This window comes from Rhinichthys klamathensis, unplaced genomic scaffold (genome assembly GCF_029890125.1).
Source record: "Rhinichthys klamathensis goyatoka isolate OS25496 unplaced genomic scaffold, OSU_Roscu_1.1 h1tg000109l_1, whole genome shotgun sequence".
Classification (NCBI taxonomy): domain Eukaryota; kingdom Metazoa; phylum Chordata; class Actinopteri; order Cypriniformes; family Leuciscidae; genus Rhinichthys; species Rhinichthys klamathensis.
In genome coordinates, this window is record NW_026606647.1 from 4,001,547 (window position 1) to 4,025,463 (window position 23,917).

General features: G+C 42.1%; 1 protein-coding gene across 1 annotated transcript in view; it reads left to right on the forward strand.

Moving 5' to 3' along the window:
- LOC130087576 (gamma-aminobutyric acid receptor subunit gamma-3) overlaps positions 1-23,917 on the forward strand; it is a 167,268-nt gene that overhangs the window by 95,844 nt on the left and 47,507 nt on the right. The window contains exons 4-5 of the mRNA XM_056253956.1: positions 102-322; positions 20,093-20,175. Of these exons, the coding sequence (XP_056109931.1) occupies positions 102-322; positions 20,093-20,175 (304 nt within the window). The remainder of the gene's footprint in view (positions 1-101; positions 323-20,092; positions 20,176-23,917) is intronic.

A 23,917-nucleotide genomic window follows, 5' to 3' on the forward strand; every position in this document is an offset into this window, starting at 1 on the left:
TTAAAAGTGATCACTGTAAGAGCTTCAATATATAGGCTATTATTAAGTCAACATGTCATTCATCTTTCTTGATACATGACCTTTTTATTTTATTTCCACAGGAGTACCAGATTGACATAATTTTTGCACAGACATGGATGGACAGCCGGCTCAGATATAACAGCACTATGAAAATATTGACTTTGAACAGTAATATGGTTGGACTCATTTGGCTACCGGACACGATCTTCAGAAATTCCAAGAGCGCAGATTCACATTGGATTACTACACCAAATCAGCTACTTAGAATATGGAATGATGGGAAAATACTTTACACTTTGAGGTAAGCCAGCTAATATTTGATAATGAAACAGATGAATCAAGATATGAGTAAGAATATGATTTTTTTTTTTACTCCCAGAACTATCCTATAAATGAGACAAAAAGTGGTTGATTAGCTGGTTTGCAGGGTCGTTTATGGCATAAATATATCAATATATCAATTTCAATTTTAATATATCAATTTTATCAAATAAATATTGTATCATTTATCAGTTGCTTTCTATAATTATTGCGCTTGAGCACACAGAATGTGCACAATTATTTTCTTAGAAATGTGAAATAAAAAGTCACGAAGCATTTCCTTGACTCTGAAACATGAAACCAATGTGAACCACTACATCAGTGACAGTGGGTCGCTGATTTTAAATGTCTTTATTGAAAATGTTTTTCATCCACTACTTTTCAGCATTGCATGATAAAAATATTATATAGGCTATTTTATAACCTAAAATTAGGGCCGGGACTTTAACGCGTTAATTAAGATGAATTAATTACACACTTGAACGCGTTAATTAATTACACAAAAAATATTTTTAATCGCACTTATTTTTGCACCGCGGAACGTTTCTCACTGGATGAGTTTCGGCGGACCGATTATACTGGCGCACCAACTAGCGTTCATGACGAAGGGTGCTTCTCATTTCTTATTTGTGCATCCTCGTTTCCTTTCCTCGCGTCTCAGCTCCACCCCCTGTAGGACGCGAGGGAAGGCTGCAAGAAAAAAAAAATGAGGACGGAGGAATTGAATGAAAGCTTTTTTATACATTGGAATACTTGATCACTCGAACGTCACTTCACTGCGTCATCAGCAGTGCTCAAAGGATCTGCCCTTATGTTGTTAAAGTTTGTTTATTTAAGAAATTAATAATAAATAATAATAAAGCAAGATACCTTGTTGAAATATGTGAGTTGTGTGGTTTATGTAAACTACAAGAGTAAAGTATAAATTCAAATGATTGTGACAGATGTGAAGGGGGAGGAGAATTGATACGTGCGTCATGTTTAGTCGATAAAACTCTTCCGCAAAGGGTACACCTGTGTATCTTCGCTCATAGCTCCTCTGGAAGCCTCCTCACTCCTCGATCCTCGCCTCCTCGCGGTGCAATTAGAGAATTGAGATGTCCTTCAAGATGGCTGAGCTCGATTGGTTTCCGGGTCGCAATATTTTTTTTCACAGGATGGTAGGGGAAGACTCATGAATATTCATTAGGGAACTCATCCCTGATTGGTCTTAACCCCAGTGACTGGTAGGTTTAGGGGCGGGGTTAGGGGTAGGTCATCAGACCCCCAGTGACGGGTAGGTTTAGGGGCGGGGTTAGCGGTTAGGTCATCAGACCAATCAGGGATGAGTTCCCTAATGAATATTTATGAGTCTTCCCCTACCATCCTGTGAAAAAAAATATCGCTTCCGGGTCATAGGATGGAGGACGGAAGAGCGAGGAGACGAGGAGGGATATTGAGAAGCACCCGAAGAAGCTGACGAGATCGCTTTGGTTGGCCGGTGGCTGGGAAATGTTGTTACAAAAAACGAACGGATGGACGCGTCGATAAGAGCATGGTTGTGTGCAAGCTATGCAACAAGGAATTCGCTATTGCTATTAGTGTAGTGTAGCAATATGCTATTTTGTTGCAATATGCTATTGCTACACTTAATGGCAAAAATTGCACTGGTCTGCTGGACTTGGTTGAACAAAAATAAACAATATTTTGTTGCTTAAGCTTATGTATGCAGTCATTATTCAATGGTATACTAAAAATCCATGTGAAAAAAATTACTTCTCACAGTTCTCAGGTCAAATATTTATGCGATTAAAATGCGATTAATTTCGATTAATTAATTACAAAGCCTCTAATTAATTAGATTAATTTTTTTAATCGAGTCCTGGCCCTACCTAAAATATTTAGTTTCAATATACTGAGTAAAGTAAACACAATTCACATAATGTTACTTAGGTGTTACACAGCATTACTCATGTACTTTACCCCTTACTTCAAAAAAAAGTGCAAGAAACATTAAATTAGAGCATTTACCCTGACCAACTGCCTACTTTATTATAACATCCTGTTTTTCTCTTTTATACCTTTCATACAGTGCAGTTATGACCTTGTCAAAAGCTTGTGGGTTATTAAAAATCTACTTTCTTTCATCTGATGGCCTAGGGGTGATTCTCTATGAACTGACACAGACGACAGTAGGTTGTGTTCAGCAGCAACATTTCACTATTTTCACTTTGTATCATGCAATGGTGAAAAGTAGTGGATGAAAAACATTTTCAATAAAGACATTTAAAATCAGCGACCCACTGTCACTGATGTAGTGGTTCACATTAAGAGTTTCATGTTTCAGAGTCAAGGAAATGCTTCGTGACTTTTTATTTCACATTTCTAAGAAAATAATTGTGCACATTCTGTGTGCTCAAGTGCAATAATTATAGAAAGCAACTGATAAATTATACAATATTTATTTGATAAAATTGATATATTAAAATTGAAATTGATATATGTATGCCATAAACGATCACAAATTCATGCCACGTTCCAGATCTAAAAAAAACACAAAAGTCAGAAGTCACTATCACTGTCAAAGAGTATTCTCTGAGACAGCGAAACACAGTGTTCAGCCCTGATAAGTAATATGTATATTTGATGGGTCTGAGATGTCTGTGTTATGATCGGAACATTAAAGACCACTGGATATGTGACCAAAGATCAACCAAACATCAGTCCGTCTTCTGAGTTTGAGCTCCACTGTGAGACAGCCTTTCTGGTGTTGTGTGACTCCAGTGTCTTGTGATGTTGAGATGTGATTGATACTCGTTCATATCCAACTAGCTACGTTTGGTTCAGTGCTTGTATTTGTGACAGATCTATTCAATAAGACTCTAGGCTAGGTTTGACCGAAATTAGGCCAGGAAGCTGCAGAAACTGCCTGTTATATTATTTAACAGTCCACTGCCAATGGGGCTTGTGAACTAACCATTGGATACCCTGCATGGGCAGCACCACAGACCTCTGGTTAATCTTTTATAGGGGCTAATCACACTGTGGATGAACTGCACAACAGGCTCTGTTGCTAGTATTGTGTTGTGGACTTAAATACAATTATTTTGATTCAAGTGGCAGCTGTCACAAAAGTGCATTTAAGAAAGACTTTGCCCCCCTCTCTCGAAAACTATAAAGACATTGTCCATCCCCTGTTGACGCAGACAAGGACAACTATTTTGAGTAAGTGGCTTTGAGAGATAGCCCTCTCACATGGCGATTGAGTGATCATGGTAAATGATCTTTACGGAAGTATCTTAAAGGGATTGTTCACACAAAAAATGAAAATTCTGTCGTTAATTACTCTCTCATGTCGTTCCAAACCCGTAAGACTTTCGTTCATCTTTAAAAACACAAATTAAGATCTTTTTGATTAAATCTGAGCGATCTCTGTCCCTTCATTTACAGCTACGCAACTACCACTTTGACGCTTCAAAAAGTTCATAAAGAGATCGTAAAAATAATCTATATGAATTGAGCGGTTTCTTAAAGATGAACGAAAGTCTTACGGGTTTGGAACAACATTAGGGTGAGTAATTAATGACAGGAACTATCCCTTTAATGGTAAATTTTTTTCTTTCTCCTCTTTTTCAAAATTTTTTTTAATAAAGCACCAGAGAGATAATGTGCTAACACCACTGTAGACATTACTAATGAGAGCAGTAATGTGAATTACAGTATATGCCTCTGGCACTTCTCTTTATAAATACTTATGTATCATCACGGCAGACTGGGGTGCACATGAGAAAGCATCATTTGCAACTAACACTGTTGAGAATGTAAGCAAATGGTTCACAGATTTTCTTCAGCAGTGAAGTATAATCCCAGTGCCGGCTAGAGCCCAAAGCTGCTAGTTAACATCATCAAGTTACAAAATGCATAAAATCTTTTTCTCGCTTGAATTGCAGTGTCAAGTTGAGGACTCCAACTTTGATTTGAAGAGAAAATCGGAAATGTGAAAAATGTGGGTCTGTCACATGAAACTTGTCTACTATTGTCTTTTCATAAGTCTAAAACTACTGCTGCAGTTTTCCAAATATAGTCAGATGAGTGGGTGTCCACTGAAGCCGACTCTGCCCTAGTTATACACACACACTACATTGCTTGTCATGTCCTTTTCAAGCTGTCCCATCAGAAAAGCTCACCCCAATGAGAACAACAGCAATATCAAGACCTTGTCTGCTTGGGTACAATCATGATTTAAAGGCCATGTGTTCAAATAAATATACTGAAAGAAAGTTGGCACAATGAAGCACTTTCACAAGAGTGAGAGTCAAGTCTGATATTCAGTACAAAACCATGAATGCTTGTATATTGCTGTTATAGCCTGCATCAATTACAAAGAAGTTCATATTAAGTAAAATTACACTGTCATTCAAAAGTTTGGGTCGGTGTGATTTTAAAAACTTTTTTTTTTGTTGAAAATTACTAATGCTCACCCAGGCTGCATTTACTTGGTCAGAAATACAGTAAAAACAATAATATTGTAAAATATTGTTACAATTTACTGGAAAATTTTAAATATATTTTAAAATGTCATTTATTCCAGTAATTAATTTTCAGTGGCCTTTACTTTAGTCTTCAGTGTCACATGATCCTTCAAATATCATTGTAATATGCTGATTTGATGTCCAAGTAACATTTCATGCACTAATCGGTTATTGGGGAAGTTAACAGATAATATTGAATGGGCACGAATGCAATTTAAGCCCTCTAAATCAAGGAGCATCTCGATAGTTAAAGGAAAGGTAGTAGATAAAACATTCTTCATTAATGGTGAAGCAATACCAACAGTTTCTGAGAAGCCAGTGAAGAGTCTTGGGAGATGGTACGATGGGGATCTAAAGGACACAGTTCGGGTGGGAGAAGTTAGACGACAAGCAGTGGAAGGGTTGAAGAGCATAAACAGCTGTGCTCTACCTGGCAAACTAAAACTCTGGTGCTTTCAGTTTGGTCTACTGCCGAGGTTGCTGTGGCCACTGACCGTGTACGACGTTTCTTTGTGGATAAGCTGGAAGCGTTGATAAGTTCATACATCAGGAAATGGTTGGGAGTTCCACGCTGCCTCAGCAGAGTGGGACTTTATAGTAAAGGAGTATTGCAGCTGCCAGTCTCTGCTTTAACCGAGGAGTTTAAGTGTGCCAAGGTCAGACTGGAAATGACCTTAGTAGAGTCACGCGACAAATGTGTAAGGGAGGCAGCCCCTGTGTTAAAAACTGGTAGAAAGTGGTCAGCAAAGAAATCTGTTGTAGAGGCAAAGGCTGCCCTTCAAATTGGGGATATCTTGGGACAGGTACAGCATGGAAGAGGGGGTTTTGGGCTCAGTTTAGCTCCTCCTAAATGGCACAAGGCAGGCCCAGCTCAAAGGAGGAAGCTGGTAGTCAACGAGGTGCGAAAACAGGAGGAGAGGATGAGGTGTATAAAGGCCATTTCCCAGGCCAAGCAGGGAGAGTGGATGAGATGGGAGAGTGTGGAACAACGCAAGATGGGCTGGCAAGACCTTTGGTCAATGGAAGAGAGTAGGATCAGTTTCCTTATTAGGTCAACACATGATGTTCTTCCATCACCGCAGAACCTAAACCTCTGGGTAGGAGAGGATCCCTCTTGTCCTTTGTGTTCATCACCTGCCACATTAAGGCACATTTTGACAGGATTTAAGGTGGCTCTTAGCCAGGGTCGGTTTACTTGGCGCCATGACCAAGTACTGCGATGTTTGGCTTTAGCATTGGAAGGCAAGCGTAGTATGACCAATAAGTTGCCGCCTGTTCTAGCAAAACATTACACGCAGAAGACAATATTCCTCCGCCCAGGCGAGCAACCACCAAGAAAAGGTGTTAACACCAATTCTCGCCCAGGACAACTGGAAGCTGCTAGGGACTGGAAGATGCTGGCTGATCTTGATCAACGGCTTATTTTTCCACCTGAGATTGCCACCACTAACCTACGACCAGATATTGTTTTGTGGTCTGGATCAGCACGCATTGTTCAACTGATAGAGTTAACAGTGCCATGGGAGGATGCGGTAGATGAGGCATATGAGAGGCAGAAACTGCGGTATGCTCATCTGGCCACTGAAGTAGAACAGCGAGGATGGAGAGTCCAGGTTTATCCAGTGGAAGTGGGTTGTCGAGGTTTTGTGGCACACTCTACAACCCTGTTCCTCAGAGACGTCGGATTCAGCGGCCAAGAGTTGCGTCGCACAGTAAAGAACTTATCTGAAGCAGCAGAGAGGAGCAGCAGCTGGCTGTGGTTGAGACGGAAAGATTCTAGCTGGCTGTGTGCAGGCCGCCACGCTACGGTTTCGTAGAATTCTTGAAAACTTGAAGAGTCTGTTGGTTTATTTGTATACGTTCCTGTGGATATTGCGTGAATGATGGGTGGTTGGGCAGATATTGTGTTTTGCGGTAGGTGGTATGCTATACGGAACCGTTGCCACTGAAACTGCATATTAACGCACCAGTGGGGCTCGACAGCCTTAGTCAAACGGGTTGGCGCGTATGGTTGGGTTGCGGAGAGATTGTGAGATTGTGGGTAGGTCTCAGCAGCAAGAGGGATGTAGAGATTAGTAAGCTGGGCTGAGTTGAGTGGGGGACGGAGGGGGGTGACTCTGGGACGCCAGAGTCACTGTCGAGCCCTCTTGAGGTGTCGTGGGCTAGTCGACGAAACACTGAGGACGGAAGGTGCCCACTTGAAGACCCTAGAGATGTCCCCTACTCGGCTCAATCCAGACGGTTGTCGTGCTGGTCCTGTAGTTGCAGCCGTCGCGTGTGCTGACGCGCCAAGTACACTCCAGCCGTTGACGCCGGACAGAAGTGGAGTCACACCACCATATGGAAAGAAGCGTAAATGGATGGAGAAGCATAGTTTACTGTAAAGCTACGTCTTAGTTTTCCTTATCTTGGCGAAAGCCGAGTACAAATCAGCATGAAGTTTTAACGTCTACTCTCGTGTAATGGAAATCATAATATTATCAATGTTGAAAAAAGTTGCTCAATATTTTTGTGGATGCTGTGGATACATATTTTTAATAGAAAGTTAAAAAGATCAGCATTTATTTGAAATTGAATCTTTTTATGATTTCTTGATGAATATAAGAACTAATTTCTTTTTCTTTAAAAAAAAAATCATACTGACTCAAAACTTTTGAACATTAGTGTACATTTCAGAAGAGGTTTTGCCAGTTAGTATGTTTATTTTCCTTTCCAGTGCTGTTTTAGGAAATGTCAGCATTCTTGGAATACCTCTTGTCCAATCAAATTAGAGAAACAAATGTAACTGTTATAGAAAGCTATAACTCTGACTTGTTTTGTTGCATTATTCACCTTAGGCGTAAACATGTTAATACATCTTTTTATATAGTTCTCTTTCATAGGTTCACTCAACGCTGCGGAAAGCGCAGTGGGATATCCTCTGGATGTGCCGATTGTCTGAAGCCCTATAGAATCACGCCAATCCATTGGCTGATGGCGCTCGCGCAAAGCTGGCTCCGCCCCGACGCTCTTACGTCGTAGCATGATGTACGCGCGCGCGCCATCTTCTCCTCAGATTTCTCTGCCTTCACGAAGCGGTCACATCTCGCCCTTCGTGCGGTTTTTCTGAGCCCGAATTCTTCAATTCAACTTCAGCTTTCGTCTCGACACTTCAGCGACTGGTATAAGTGGAACTCTGTTCTCCTTACAGTGAAGTGTCATGGATTATCGACGCTGCTCTCCGCCATGCGTTCGTTTTATCTCGAACGACGACCCTCACAGTAAGTGTGTTAAATGTATGGGTTTTTCGCATGCGCGTGAGGCTGTATTAGGATTGTCGAAATGTAAATTTTGTGACAATCTCCTTCTCAAAACCCTCCGCTCTAGACTCGCGGTTTTTGAGAAGGAGACATTCGTTTCCCCCCGTCGCGCTCCCGAGACTGCTGAGGCCTCTCGTGGATCCGCGGCCTGGGGTTCGGATGTTGAGCTCGAGGATATTGAGTATGAGCAGACGGGCCTCGCCCTTTCTCTCCCTCCCTCTCCCGAGCACGCACGCGGCGCGGTTGAATTCGCGCATGATTATTTATGTCCCAGCCCGGGAGCCCGCGAATCGGTTTCTTTCGGTCTGGATGACGTTATTTACACTGCAGCCTCCGACTCCGAGGATTTCGGGCCTGCTTTGGCTGATGACGTTATCCCGCCTAGCGGCCAGGACGCGCGGCCTACTCCGGCCTACACTGAGCTTATTGAGGTGCTGTCGCGCGCTACAGAGAAGCTCTCTATTGACTGGCCTGATGAGCCCCGCGAGTCTCAATCGTCCAAACTCGACGAGAGGTTCCTACGTGGCCCTAATTCTAGGCCAGAGCGAAGAAAGCTGCCCTTTTTCAGCGATCTGCATCACGAGATCTCCAGATCCTGGAAGCAGCCATTCTCCGCACGCCTAACTAATGCGGCAGCCGCTGACTTCACCAACCTTGTTGGTTTTGTGGAGCAGGGTTATTCCGCTATTCCAGCGGTCGAGGACACGCTGGCTAACCACCTCGCCCCGTCGTCTGCACCGTCTTGGAAGGCGCGTCCCCTTCTTCCTTCCAAGGCTTGTAGGACTACTTCCTCCCTTATTGGGAAGTCTTACATGGCGGCTGGTCAGGCAGGCATGGCCCTGCATACCATGGCCATCCTTCAAGCCTACCAAGCGGACGTCTTGAAGGACATGGATGAAGGAGAGGGACTGACGCCCGAAGCTGTCAAAGAGCTTCGCAAAGCCACAGATCTGGCCCTAAGAGCCACCAAGCACACTGCTCGGGCTGTAGGTCGCTCTATGGCGGGCTCGGTTGCTGCAGAGCGCCACCTCTGGTTGAATCTCACGGAGATCCGAGACAAGGATAAGAGTTTCCTCCTGGATGCCCCTATCTCCCACTCAGGTCTTTTCGGGGAGGCGGTCAACACGGTGGTTGACAAGTTCCGCGCCGCTAAGTCTCAGTCGGCCGCGTTCAGGCAGTTTATGCCCAGGAGGGTCAGAGGGCCCAGTGACTCCAACCCTCCCCCTTCTCAAACCCGAGAACGCTCTGCTCATAGGGCTGAGTTCCCTACTAGCAGGAGTGACCCGGCTCGCCACCCACCAACTACTGTCTGGGGAGCCCGAGGTCGTCCATTTCCTCGCCAGCGCCCTCACAAGCGCCTTCAGCTGAAGCGGTCCAACAAATCGGCCGCTCCAGCCTCCTCGAGCCGTTCCTGACCCGCAGGGCAGGAGGAGGAGAGCCTCATCAGATCTACGAGGTTGGGACAGACCGCGCAAGCGTTTCTGCCCTCCTCCAGCCGGCTCTCCTCATCCAACCCTGTCACCTTCGCCACCCAGCGTGTTTCGAAGTGCAGGTCCTGTTTCACTCTCTTCACCCAGTCCGGCGCAGGAGGAAGGAGACGCATCTTGCTTTCTCCCCTCGCTCCCGGTGCACGTTACACCCGCCAATCGCTTCCTCAGAGGCACAGTTCTTTTTCCTCTGGAGCAGGCGGACCCAGTTACTTCTATCCAGGTGGTGGTACCCCCCAATACGTGTCAGGACGCCAAGCGCTCTCCTCCACGGTCAACCGCGCCTCCCCATGGAAACCAGCGCGACACCCTACCTCAGGTATGTCCCTTGCACTGCAACACTCCTCTGCCTCTATCACATTTCGTTCAAGAATGGGAGCGTTTACCAGGGGTATCGCCTTGGATCCTTCGCACAGTTCGGCTCGGCTACACGCTTCAGTTTTGTCGCAACCCCCCCTGCTTCAACGGGGTCTTTCCTACTGTAGTCGACAGCGCCGCTCAGGCTTCTGTACTACAGCAGGAGATTTCATCCCTTCTGCTGAAGGGGGCGATAGAAGAGATTCCTTCGGGGGAAGTCGAACAGGGCTTCTACAGCCGTTACTTCCTGGTCCCGAAGAAGGGGGGCGGCCTGCGGCCGATACTAGATCTTCGCCGGTTGAATTTCTCTCTTTACAAAGGAAAATTCAAAATGTTGACGCTGAAGGCCATCATATCTCATATCCGGCGGGGGGACTGGTTCGTGACGGTAGACCTCAAGGATGCTTATTTCCACATCCAGGTCGTACGGCGACACAGGAAGTTCCTCAGGTTCGCCTTTGGAGGGAAAGCGTACCAGTACAGGGTCCTCCCCTTTGGCCTCGCTCTAGCGCCAAGGACGTTCACAAAGTGTATGGATGCTGCTCTGGCCCCGCTGCGGCTCCAGGGCATCCATATACTCAACTACCTGGACGATTGGCTCCTTTTAGCCCACTCCAGAGAGTTGGTGACTCACCACAGGGACATTGTCCTCCGTCATATTCAGTCTCTCGGTTTGAGGCTGAATACGGAGAAGAGCGTTCTTACTCCAGCTCAGAACACGGTTTTCTTGGGGGTATGCATGGACTCCGTTCTTATGCAGGCCCGTTTGGCTCCTGCACGGATTTCCAGTCTGGTGACATGTCTGTCCCGTTTCGCACTAGGCCAGCATGTTTCCGTGAGCACCTGCCGCAGACTTCTGGGCCTTATGGCCGCGGCCTCCCCTGTGCTACCTCTGGGGCTGCTCCACATGAGACCTTTTCTGTGGTGGATGAAGCTCTCAGGGGCTCGGCCCACGGGGCCAGCCTTTCGCCTATTGAAGGTGTCGCGCAGTTGCTTTCGCGCCCTGTCAATCTGGCGGGACCCCCTCTTCCTTCAGAAAGGAGTCGGTATGGGTGCGGTATTCCGTCGCCAGATGGTTACGACGGATGCCTCTCTGACCGGCTGGGGAGCGGTTTTCGAGGGCAGGCCAGCGTGTGGGGTTTGGACTGGCGAGACCCTCTCGTGGCACATAAACAGCTTGGAGCTGAGGGCTGTCTTCCTGGCTCTTTGCCACTTTCTCCCTTTCCTCGAAGGACACCATGTCATTGTCAGAACGGACAATATGGCAGTAGTGTCCCATGTAAACAGACAGGGGGGTTCACGATCGCGCACCCTAGACAGGCATGCGCGTCACCTTCTCCTGTGGTCCCAGGACAAGTTCCTCTCTCTGAGAGCAGTTCATGTCCCAGGGATTCTGAACCTCGCAGCAGATTTTCTGTCGAGGCAGAAGCTCAGGTCTGGGGAATGGATGTTGAACCGCCAGTCGGTGGCCCTGATCTGGGAGGTGTTCGGAAAAGCGGAAGTGGACCTCTTTGCATCTCAGGAGTCGTCCCAATGCCCGCTTTGGTTCTCTCTGAGCCCTCCAGCTCCATTGGGGATAGATGCGTTCGCCCACCCTTGGCCGATGCAGAAACTCTATGCCTTCCCGCCCATCAAGCTGATCCAGGCGGTTCTGTCCAGAGTGAGGGAGAGCGGAGTCCGCCTCCTTCTGGTAGCCCCATTCTGGCCGTCCCAGCCATGGTTTTCGGAGCTGATCCCTCTGTTGGAATCCTCCCCCTGGGAGATACCGGTCAGGGAGGACCTGCTTTCCCAGCTTCAGGGCAGGATATGGCATCCTCGCCCCGACATTTGGAAGCTGTACGTTTGGCCTATCAGAGGCCGTTAGCTTTAAGCTTTGATCTCCCAACCGACGTTCAGGAGACTATTGCGAATGCTAGAGCCCCTTCGACGAGGAGGCTATATTCCTCCAAGTGGAGGGTGTTCGAGGCGTGGTGCTTAGCACATGATAGGAACCCAGTTAGCTGCCCAGTAGGCTCAGTGCTGGAATTCCTGCAGGAAAAGTTTGCTTCCGGAGCGGCCGCTACCACTCTCAGAGTGTATGTCGCAGCTATTGCTGCTCATAGAGAATCGGATGAGATTCCCTTGGGGAAACTGAGGTTAGTTTCGGCCTTCATGCGTGGGGTTAGGCGCCTGAAACCGACTCGCCCCCCTAGTGTTCCCTCGTGGGACCTGTCAGTCGTCCTGGAGGGTTTGACAGAGGCTCCCTTCGAGCCCTTGGAGTCAGCTCCTGAGCGGATTCTGACTCTTAAGGTTGCTCTTTTGTTAGCTTTATCTTCACTGAAGCGGATAGGGGATTTGCAGGCTCTCTCTATTAGTGAGTCATGCTTGGACTTCGCTCCTGGCCTGGTTAGGGTTACCTTGAGGCCGAGGTCGGGGTATGTACCCAAGGTTCTTTCCACGGCGTTCCGCTCTCAGGTTGTTAACCTTAATGCTTTCCACCCTCCTCCTTTTGCCTCTGAGGAAGAAAGGAAACTTAACTTGCTCTGCCCGGTCCGTTCTTTGAAGTTGTATGTAGATCGCTCAAGCGGTTGGAGGAAATCAAACCAGCTCTTGGTATGTTTTGGTGCTGGCCGCCGCGGGCTTGCAGCATCAAAGCAGAGGATTTCCCACTGGGTAACGGACGCTATTTCGCTGGCTTATGAGGTGCGTGGTTTGCCTTCACCTCTTAGCATCAGAGCGCATTCCACCAGAAGTGTGGCTTCCTCTCAAGCTCTCTTTAGAGGGGCCCTCTTGGAAGACATTTGTGTGGCGGCAGGTTGGTCCTCTCCGCACACCTTTGTGAGGTTCTATAATTTGGATCTTGACATGACTCCAGGTTCCCAGGTTCTATCTGCTTGAACCTATCATGGTTGTTATTATTTGGTCTGGTACCGGTTATGGCAGCGCTTAGCTTGGCGAGTTTGGTATTTCGTTCCCACTGCGCTTTCCGCAGCGTTGAGTGAACCTATGAAAGAGAACGTCTCTGGTTACTTACGTAACCTATGTTCTCTGAATAGGGAACGAGACGCTGCGTTCGCTGCCAAGCTCCTCGCGCTGCCGACAGTTTTTCTTTTCGGCAGAGAAATCTGAGGAGAAGATGGCGCGCGCGCGTACATCATGCTACGACGTAAGAGCGTCGGGGCGGAGCCAGCTTTGCGCGAGCGCCATCAGCCAATGGATTGGCGTGATTCTATAGGGCTTCAGACAATCGGCACATCCAGAGGATATCCCACTGCGCTTTCCGCAGCGTCTCGTTCCCTATTCAGAGAACATAGGTTACGTAAGTAACCAGAGACGTTTTCCAGACCTATGCTAAATAATACTGTATACTTTCAGATTCTCAAGTACTAATGAAGGTGAAGTTAAAACAACAACATACAAACACAGAACAGACGGTGCTCTTTTAGCGGCAGAAATGTATTTTAGAAAAACAGCTCCGTGGTTAATGTATCTCAGGCAGGGCGATGGCCTATTCAGGTATATCTCAGCAGCCTGAAGACCACAGCGTCTATTTGGACCAGAGGACATTTCACAGGCCAGTGGAGAGACTACATCATGCCGTCTCCAGTGCTCCGTGAAATATTTCCTTGGCAACAGGAGAAACAGCGCTGATGCTGAGGGGCAAATTCTGCGGATAAAGCCAATCTGGAACAAAGGCTAACTAGATGCTCCCATATGGAGCTCATGATCGATATTCAGTGACACAGCAGACATGCAGCAATGGTATTTAGGAGGAGTGTGAAGAGAAAAGGGTAGTTCAGACTACGAAATGTCACTCTCTATTTTAATTGCAGTCATCGGAGCTTTGAAGTAAACAATGCTGGATTTTGTGAGTGCTGTAAGCTTTCTGAGCTGCGACACACAGAGCTCAATGGCACGGATTCAGGTCTGAGCTGAGAAATGCGAAATTTGATATGCCATACCTCTCCATTATGCTTAATATGTGCTGTCGGGCCGTTTGTTTACCAATATGGCAATATTTACCATGATGGCTTCTTTGTCACATATTTGCAAAGGCTAAGGTTGTAACAGTAAGCCAATTATTCACTGGCTCTATTTTTCCCGCTGAAGCAAGGGATTGTGTTTAAATAGCCAACGGAGCACTGTGTGTCTGCTTGTCTATTCATTTCATATGCTCTAGAAACTATCCACCAATTTTTCTTGCAGGAGTTGGAATTTACCCATAATCTACTTGATGTTTATTTGTCATATTACTGTTTACAGGCTTCAGAATAAGGGGCAGGCACATTTAGTGTCTCAACCCATGTAACAATAACTAGCTGGAGAGACTCTACACTGTAAACAATGGCTGTAAAAAAAGGACAACATTTTGACAGTAACATGCTGTTATCCATTAAAACAGCAATATGCCATAGAAAAAATGCATTCTGGGTGATATTTGTCATTTTCGAGAAAGTACCCTACAGGAAAATACTGTGAATTAACAGCGCTCAAAGTCAACACTCAGAGTCTGTGTTCCAAATCACACCCTATACCCTCATTCACTATTCCCTGTATTAGTTCACTAATATAGTCCACTTGACTGAGTGAATAATTTGGTAACACTTTACTTGAAGGGGGGTGCATAAGACTAACATGACACCTTCATAATCATGACATGACACATGTTATGAATATGAAGGAAGTTTTATGCATGTTTGTGACAACTGTCATTAAGTGTCATTCGCTCAATTATGACATTTTTAATGCAAATATGACATTGTTTGAGATGTCTTTGTTATGACACCTTGACATAAACCAATACATCATAACCTGTCAGTGTATTTGTCATGACAACTTGACATTACTAAGACAACACAACCTGTCATAAACATGACATAGCAGATTAATTATCAAACTTAAGAAACCACTTAGCTTTATTGGTTAACATTACATTAAACTGTCAGGTGGTTGGTTTTGACATTGGCTGTCATGAAGCCATTATAACTGTTTAATGACAAATTCAATTTGTACCACTGTAGTTGAGGTCACAAAAAATATTCATGACACAGTTATAATGGCCTTATGACAGCCAATGTCAAAACCAACCACATGACAGTTTAACTTAATTTAATGTCAAGTTGTCATGACAAAGACACTGACAGGTTATGATGTTATGGTTTATGTCAAGGTGTCATAACAAAGACATATTAGACAATGTCATATTTGCATTCAAAATGTCATTATTGAGCGAAAGACACTTAATGACAGTTGTCATAAACATGCATAAACCCTACTTCATATTCATGACATATGTCATGTCATGGTTATGAAGGTGTCATGTCAGTCTTATGTACACCCCTTCAAGTAAAGTGTTACCAATAATTTCATAGTTAATTCAGTTAAATTTCAAAGTTAATTCAGACACTGCTAAACACCTGCTGTTAACAAGCAGAATCATTGAAGGAAAGAGGAACAAGAAGAACAGAAAAAGACATTAATGTCAGATAAAAGACATTAAATCTCTGAAGATCTTAGCAGAGGAGGATTAAACAACTCCATAAACAGCATTACCAGCTTCACTTATTACTAACCTGTTTGACTTTATTTCTGTCAGATGTCTACAGAAGTTCTTATTAAAAGGTGACAGAGGTTTAGATATCATTTTATTTTCATTTGATGTTACCATGATGGTGATCAATGTTTGCTTTAGTTGGGCTCTTGACCCTTGACTTTTGAACTTTAATTTTTCTTTGGCTGCGGTAGCTGTGTCTTTAAAATACATTTGCTATGGCAAAAAAGCTGAAAGAAAACAGGATCAGATGACAATGGCTGTTTGTTAATGGTCACAATCATCATTTAGTGGCCTGATTTACTGATCTCTTTTACTGTCTAATGTATTTATATGGGTTATGTTTTGTATTTTTGAATAAGGTATCACTGTGATTTTACAGATCGAGATCTATTGTAGTTTTGACAACCAGAAAATATGAAGGATTTAAAAAAGTTTATGCTCAGAACATTTTGAACTTCTAGATCAGCCAGGCACTCACAGACATCAAGAATCGACATATGAATCTCAACAATGGTGACAGTCAAAAGTGTTATGCTGCAATGCATGCTGCAGCATGAATAAATTATGCAGCTGAATTGTCTGGTTATTTTCTGTAATTTTTACTTTGCTTTTATTTTTGCTGTTGGTTTTGTGTTACTGTCTAATGTATTTATATGGGTTATGTTTTGTATTTTTGAATAAGGTATCACTGTGATTTTACAGATCGAGATCTATTGTAGTTTTGACAACCAGAAAATATGAAGGATTTAAAAAAGTTTATGCTCAGAACATTTTGAACTTCTAGATCAGCCAGGCACTCACAGACATCAAGAATCGACATATGAATCTCAACAATGGTGACAATCAAAAGTGTTATGCTGCAATGCATGCTGCAGCATGAATAAATTATGCAGCTGAATTGTCTGGTTATTTTCTGTAATTTTTACTTTGCTTTTATTTTTGCTGTTGGTTTTGTGTTGACTTTTAGTAGCGTGTTTTGTGATGTTCAGATTTGATGTTATCTTTTTTGTTGATTGTCACCATTGGTGAGATTCAGTTAGACTGTGTCTAACTGAAGCCGTAGTTAATTATTATTATTTTTTTAATCAGTTAAAAATCAAAATCAGTTCAAAAACTCATTTCGCATCACTGCTTGATCTTTTGCTGTAGTTTCACAGTGTAGTAATATAAAATTAAAGGGTTAGTTCACCCCAAAATTAAAATTATGTCAGTAATTACTCACCCTCATGTTGTTCCAACCCTGTAAGACTTTAGTTCATCTTCAGAACACAAATTAAGATATTTTTGATGTCTCATTCCTTCATATGCTGCTAGTAATTGCATCTGCCGGCCCAGAAAAGTTAGTAAAGACATTGTTAAAATAGTCCAAGTGACTACAGTGGCTCAACCTTAAGTTTATCAAGCGACAAGAATAGTTTTTGTGCGGAAAACCCCCCAAAAAATAACGACTTTAATCAACTATTAATTTTCTTCTGTGTGGGCCTCTGAGTGAGTTCACGAGATCTCCACGACGCATGCGCAAGAACTGAGAAGATGGCGCTCGCGATCAGTTGATGGGAAAATGTGAAATGTAAGCCATTCATTTTGCGGCATTGGCATGGCACTTTTACGTCTTCTCGTTGGTTTCTCACGATTCGGACATCCAGGAAATCCACATTTTAGAACCATGTTAAAAACACTAAATCGAGACCAATCTGTGTCATCTTCTCAGTTCTCGTGCATGCGTCGTGGCGCTCGGTAACTCACATCAGATTCTCACACAGAAGAAAATGAATAGTTGAATAAAGTCGTTATTTTTGTGCACAAAAAGTATTCTCGTCGCTTGATAAACTTAAGGTTGAGCCACTGTAGTCACTTGGACTATTTTAACGATGTCTTTACTAACTTTTCTTGGCCGGCAGATACAATTACTAGCAGCCTATGAAGGAGTGAGCCAGCTCTCAGATTTCATCAAAATTATCTTAGATTGTGTTCTGAAGATGAACGAAAGTCTTACGGGGTTGGAACAACATGAGGGTGAGTAATTACTGACAGAATTTTTATTTTTGGGTGAACTAACCCTTTAAACTGTATTAAAATTAACACATTTTTGATAAGGGATCAGACACAGGATGAGATCAGTGATGCAAACATTATGTGATGACATCATAATCAGCAACACCTGATCTAATTTTTGTTGCCACTACAACAAATGTGTCTTAAAAACACACAGTTGCATCAGCCAAAGAAAACCTAATGTTAAAGTGATCTCCATAATGGTAACGTCAAATGAAACAAAACAACATCTCTGTTAATTCTCAATAGGAATTTCTGTAGACATATGAAAAAATAAATGAAGTAAATCTGGTTAGTAATAAGTGAAGCTGGTATTGCTATTTTTTGGAGTTGTTTAATCCTCCTCTGCTGAGATCTTCAGAGATGTAATGTCTTCTGTGGCTGAAGTCAGTTGTAGTTCTTGTGTTTTGCTTTTTTCTGTTCTTGTTGTTCCTCTGTCCTTCTGTGATTCTGCTTGTTAACATCAGGTGTTCATCACTAATGTTCAATCATCAGTTAATTAATCACTGAATTATATCATTAACTTCAACACTGCTTAAGTGTCACTCCAACACTCTGTAGTGTGGACAGACAAGTATTCATTTAAAACTAAAGATTTTGCAGTGGGATTAAAAGGGTTAAATGTGTCAAATAAAAAAAAACAGTGAAGCGTAATTTAACCGTAATCAACTGTAAATTAATTCACAGCTGCCAGTAGATTAGATTGAAGGAAAAACAGTAATATACTGTAAAATGTAACAGTCAGATTTACTAAACGAAAGAAGTTAATTTCACTGAAATATTAGTGAAAGTTCATAGAAAAAAAGTTATGCAAAGTCAAACTGATAAGGAGAGCAAATATTAAACTGAAGTGTTTTATGTGTTTTTGCACAAGATGATATAATGATATCTCTAACAGAGAGATTTGTTAGTTTAATAAATTAGTTTTGTGGGTCACCATTGTGCTGGAGAATAAAGCCTGTGCTTCAGTCAAATGAGCAGAGAAATACAGATGTTATGCTGCCGGTTGCTTTATTTAAAAGCAGTAAATGTGTAGTTGCTGAAGCAGTGACAATCTCCTTCCTAAGTACATTAGCACATGCATGTGTGCTATTGTTCGCTAAATACGAACTGCAAATATTTTAGTTAGTCATGTTTTTAATTAATTCACTATTACACATTAGATCTTTGCAGTTTTATATTAAGAGATATTAATTTTCAGTGGACTCAAATGAAGTAAGTTCACAGTACTATCAGTATACTAGTTTTTAAACTCGAACTGTTTGAAGCAATCGGTTTCCCAAATGATATGAGTTACCTTTATTGGTATTTTTATGGAAACATACTGTAAAAATGAGAGCTGTAAATGAACGGTAAAGGGCTGTAAATTAACAGTACATTGCTGGCAACCACAGCTGCCAGTAGATTACTGTTATTTTACAGCGCAATTTTTTACAGGGCTATTTTTAAACTGACATTTTCTCGATTCACAGATACCACTGTCATTATAACTGTTATTTTTTTCCATTTAGGTGTTTTATTATTATTATTATTTTTATCCATTTATTTTTTTCTCAAAATAATGAATATTATTTGCATATTAGCAAATTCCATCTTTAACTGGTATTCTTCCAATGAGATGGTTCTTTATTAGTAGTATTATTATATTTCTTATCTCATGTCTATTTTCTTTGTTTTATTTAACTACTATTTGTGTACAGTATGTGCAATACCGCAATAGCTACCACGGAACTTTTTGAAATTCATGTCAATACTGATTGGCTGACACTAGCCGATTCAAAAGCAGGCTCACTAACAGACAGGGAAAAATATTCTAAATAAGATAATTTCACACTTTTATGAGCCCTCAAAAATAATTGAGCACAGGCACAACCTCAAATACAATATAATGAAATATTAGCAATTTATATGTTTCTTATTTCATCAGAATACTGTCAATTTAGATTTTTATCACCAAATGGTATAGTTACAGTATCTACCAGAATGAGTTAACTTGGCAATGCTAACTATAGCCAAAATACAGGTAACTGAATGACTCCATATACAGATGTCAAGGATAGGGACAGCTGTGGTTCATTATATTCTTCCTTTGGGATATAATAATTAAAACTTTAAATCCTACACTAATGTATGAAACAGACGCTTCAAACGTCAGTGATTTCACCTGAGCGACACTCGCTGGGCTGTCGGGGAATTAAAGAGAATTAAACCTGTTTCCGAGTCTGTCAAACAAGCTTCTTCAAACTGCCAATTTCTCATCCTGAAAATTGAAAGTGAAATAAGTGTCCCTCGTGAGAACAACAGCAGATATATACTGTAACAAAATGTCTTGAATCAAAATGGAATCATCCGCTCCTTTTTTGTTTGCTTATGTAAAATAGGATTTAGTTATTTCACTTACAACAAATGCCATGGCCATGTCTCTTTTATTGTGCACTGCCCTTCTGCTTTATATTGTGCTTTATATTCTTTTGCATTGTAAATGTATGTTGCTTCTTCTCTTCATAGATTGACCATAAACGCAGAATGCCAGCTTCAACTGCATAACTTTCCTATGGATGAGCACTCCTGCCCACTCATCTTCTCCAGCTGTGAGTATCTCTTCCTTTTAGTCTCCTCGGATTCACAACTCTAGATTTCCATTTCTTATCTTCTTTGGTTGTGAATGTTTTGGTTTGTTCTTTGTTCTTTGTACAAGACAACCTTGCGCATTCAAGTAGCTACAACAATATCAATATGCCTTTTGAAATGCTTCATTTGAAGCATAGCAGTACAGTGTTGCCAGGGCTGGGGGGCATGTGTTCAAGTGAGTAAAAGGGAAACCCTCTTCTAATTATTAATAAAAAGTAAAGTTATATATTGTTGATAATCTTTCAATTAATTACACTATTTAACACTATACACTATAAAAGTGTTTTAACAGTGGTTTCATTTCACAACGGTGATAAACAGTGCCGAAGTTTACGGCAAACACGATCGTTACCTGGCTGTCACCAATGAAGGCAGGTCCTGAAGACGCCGGTTACATTGGTCCCGTTGACCCTGATGGGGACCCGGTGAGGTTTAGGGGGGTGAGTGTAAAAGAGGTCAGCTAGTGAGAGCTGTGTGGGTAAACCTCACTCCCCTGATCTCAAGAGGCGCATTAGTGACAGATGCTAGATGCTGTGGTCTTTAGTGTCCTTGTTAGCACGCACACCTCCCATACGCTGGTTCGAATCCTGCTCAGAGCGGGGCGAGTAGAATCAGACGGGTTACAGGTGCGTATAGGCTACTTCGATCTTTTTGAATCAATGGTCAAAGCATTTCTCGCTCAGTTGCCTTTTATGCTGTAAATGTTCAGTTTAGAAGAACAATATCCCCTGGAATGTCTTTGAAATATCCACATATCTTCACAAACAAGCGAGAAATGTTCTGAAAAGCCACTATAGGATTCGATTATATTACATTTCTCTCATAACAACAACACCAATAAAATTCTCATCCTATTGTTTGATTAATAGCAGGTAAACCAGTCTTGCCACAAAAGCAATTCAAACTCTATTTGGCAATATTTCACCTGTGAAAGGGGCGTTTATATTGGAGTCACAACAGCAAAAAAATTTACTGTTTAATTTTAAAGGTGAAAAAGGAAGGAAATTGTCAATGAAAACCTAAATTATGACTGTTTTGGGATAAAATAAACTACATTATATATGGACTTCAGGGGGGAAAATAAGAGGAAAACACACAATATGACCCCTTTAACTAAGAGAGACAATCAGAAGTGATATTTAGCCTATAAAATCGGATTTTATGGATAATATTGCAAGAGCACATTTCTGATGGTAGACATGGTATTGCTCAAGGGAATGTGTCACAGCTGATTATGATTTCATGCTTTATGATGTAATGTTTCATTTTTGCTCTCCATGTATTCTCTTATATAGAAACTAGGCCATGGATTTCATTGCATGTATACACCAAGGGCACAGATAGGCTGGTAATTACTCTGCATGTCCGATGGGCTCTTGAAAGCTGGCTTCATTAGTAGGGTGTCATGAATGACATTACTCAAGGGTGATTGGTAATGGGTGTTGCATCTGTGGTGTTAAGAGTCCAGACAAAGAAGGACATAGGTAAATTGGAAAAGTTTGTGTCCCTGGGTAATATGATTTCTCACTTTTGTTTCTCACCCAGCCTCTGTTTCTACCCCCTAATTCACACATCAAGGCTCTCTGCTCTTCTCGAAATGTTTTTTTTTCTCACTTATTTGTGGAGCCATGCTCAGAATGACATACCGAACCAACGTCCATTTACAGAAAGCTATGTATTACATCATGCCCATTTTCAGCAGTAATTTTATTAGAGATTGTGTGGAAAGCACTAACCAAAGATGTTCTTTCACAAATGAAAGTTTTATTGAGAAAGACACTTTATAATGAATGTTTAATGGTTGTTTACTTAATGATTGCATTAGAAGATACAGGGATTTGAATTCAAAGTATTATTTTTACAAATTAGCAGATAATTATTGATTGTCGACTTTATATTATATGGCATGAAACATGACATTTGTGTGTTTGTATGTTTACTTATTGCTGATAATTAGTTTTGATTTGATTTGAAATATGTTTTAAAGCTTGGCCTTGACTTTATTGAGTTGAATCACTGAAGAAGGTTCTACATCTAGAAATATTTGAGGGTTGCTCTTTCATTGCCATGGAAACTTTTGATCTCACTCTTTTAGTTATTTTGGCAAATAGTTTGTGACATATCTCTGCCTCACCAGGAGGTACTAAACCAGGTTCCAGGGATGCTTGGAAAGTTTTTGATTTTGCAATGCATGTAAAATTTATGATGGGGATAATAAATGCTTAATCTATTGAGAGCCCAATTTTTTGTTTTAATTGTATTTATTTATGTATTTTTTATCATGATTATCTCATGACACATATATCTAGATATTTCTGCAACAGCTTTTTTGCCTCACTCAAAAGGAATAATCAAAAATGTTAATAATGGTCATTGTAGTTATGCTAATAATTGTTACGGGTGGTGTTGGCAGAAGAAGAAGGTTAGGCGCAAAGGTTCCAATACAAATTACTTTTACTTCCAATAACTTTCGGTAACGGGTACAGGCAGGATAACACACACTTTACATAAACGAGAACGGACCAGGAATGAGGGAGAACACAGGGTTTAAATACACAGAGAACAGATCAGGGAAACAAGGCACAGCTGGGGCAAATTAACACAACACAGGTAAATGAACTGAACACAAATGAGGAGCAGGAAAACTGGAACACAGGACTGAACCAAAAACACTAAGCAGGGGGAAACACAGGACACACATGTAACAATAATAATGTTAATATGCAGTATAATACGAGTTCAAAGAAACACATTTTTGCTTTGGTGTCGATGAAGAGGTACTTGATTATTACTGATGGGGCTTTGAGGTATACCAAAAATGGCTGCTCTAGAGGAGAAAAAACAATCAGGCGACTATAAGTAAAAGTCTCAATTGGTCTACATTTAATTGAATTGCTGTCTAGGAGAAACAATTGAATTATTAATGGTATTAAGTGAGTTTATGCTTTAAACAAGAAAAATATCTGCCAAGTGGGTCAGAACAATAAATGTAATTCTAAAGGAAAACGTACTCGGTTACTAACGTAACCTCGGTTCTCTCTAGAAAAGGGAACGAGTACTGCGTAATATCTTACACTAGGGGAAAACCTCTTTTCCATGAGGTATTGAAGCCAAAAATAATCCTTAATTTTGAATTAATGTAAAACGCCTTGCGGCAGCATGCAAACGTGGGCAAGACGGCTAGCGTGCCTATTGGCTGTCCTGCGGCAACTGCAGCAGCCTATCGAAAGAGGCCCTCCGTGACGTCAGATCCAATGGGGGCGCTTCGCGCCCACTACGTCATGTCCCGGTGAAACGGGTGTGGCCTGGGCCTATAAATATAGCTCGATGGGCTGATATAATCTGTTTTTTCATCGCCGAAGCGAACCAGAGCGTGTTGCAGGCACGGCAAAGATACGCAGTACTCGTTCCCTCTTCTAGAGAGAACCGAGTTTACGTTAGGGGTTCTCTCGTACTGCGTAATATCTTACGCTAGGGCATAGGTCGGCAACCCGCGGCTCTAGAGCCGCATGCGGCTCTTAAGCGCCGCCCTAGTGGCTCCCTGGAGCTTTTTCAAAAATTTGAAAATGGAAAAAATATTTTTTTTGTTTTAATATAATTTCTGTATGAGGAAAAACATGACAAATATTCTTAAAGTTTTTCAACGTTGTAAAAATGTGTATGATAAATATTTAATTTCAACATTTCTGTCACTGAAGAATT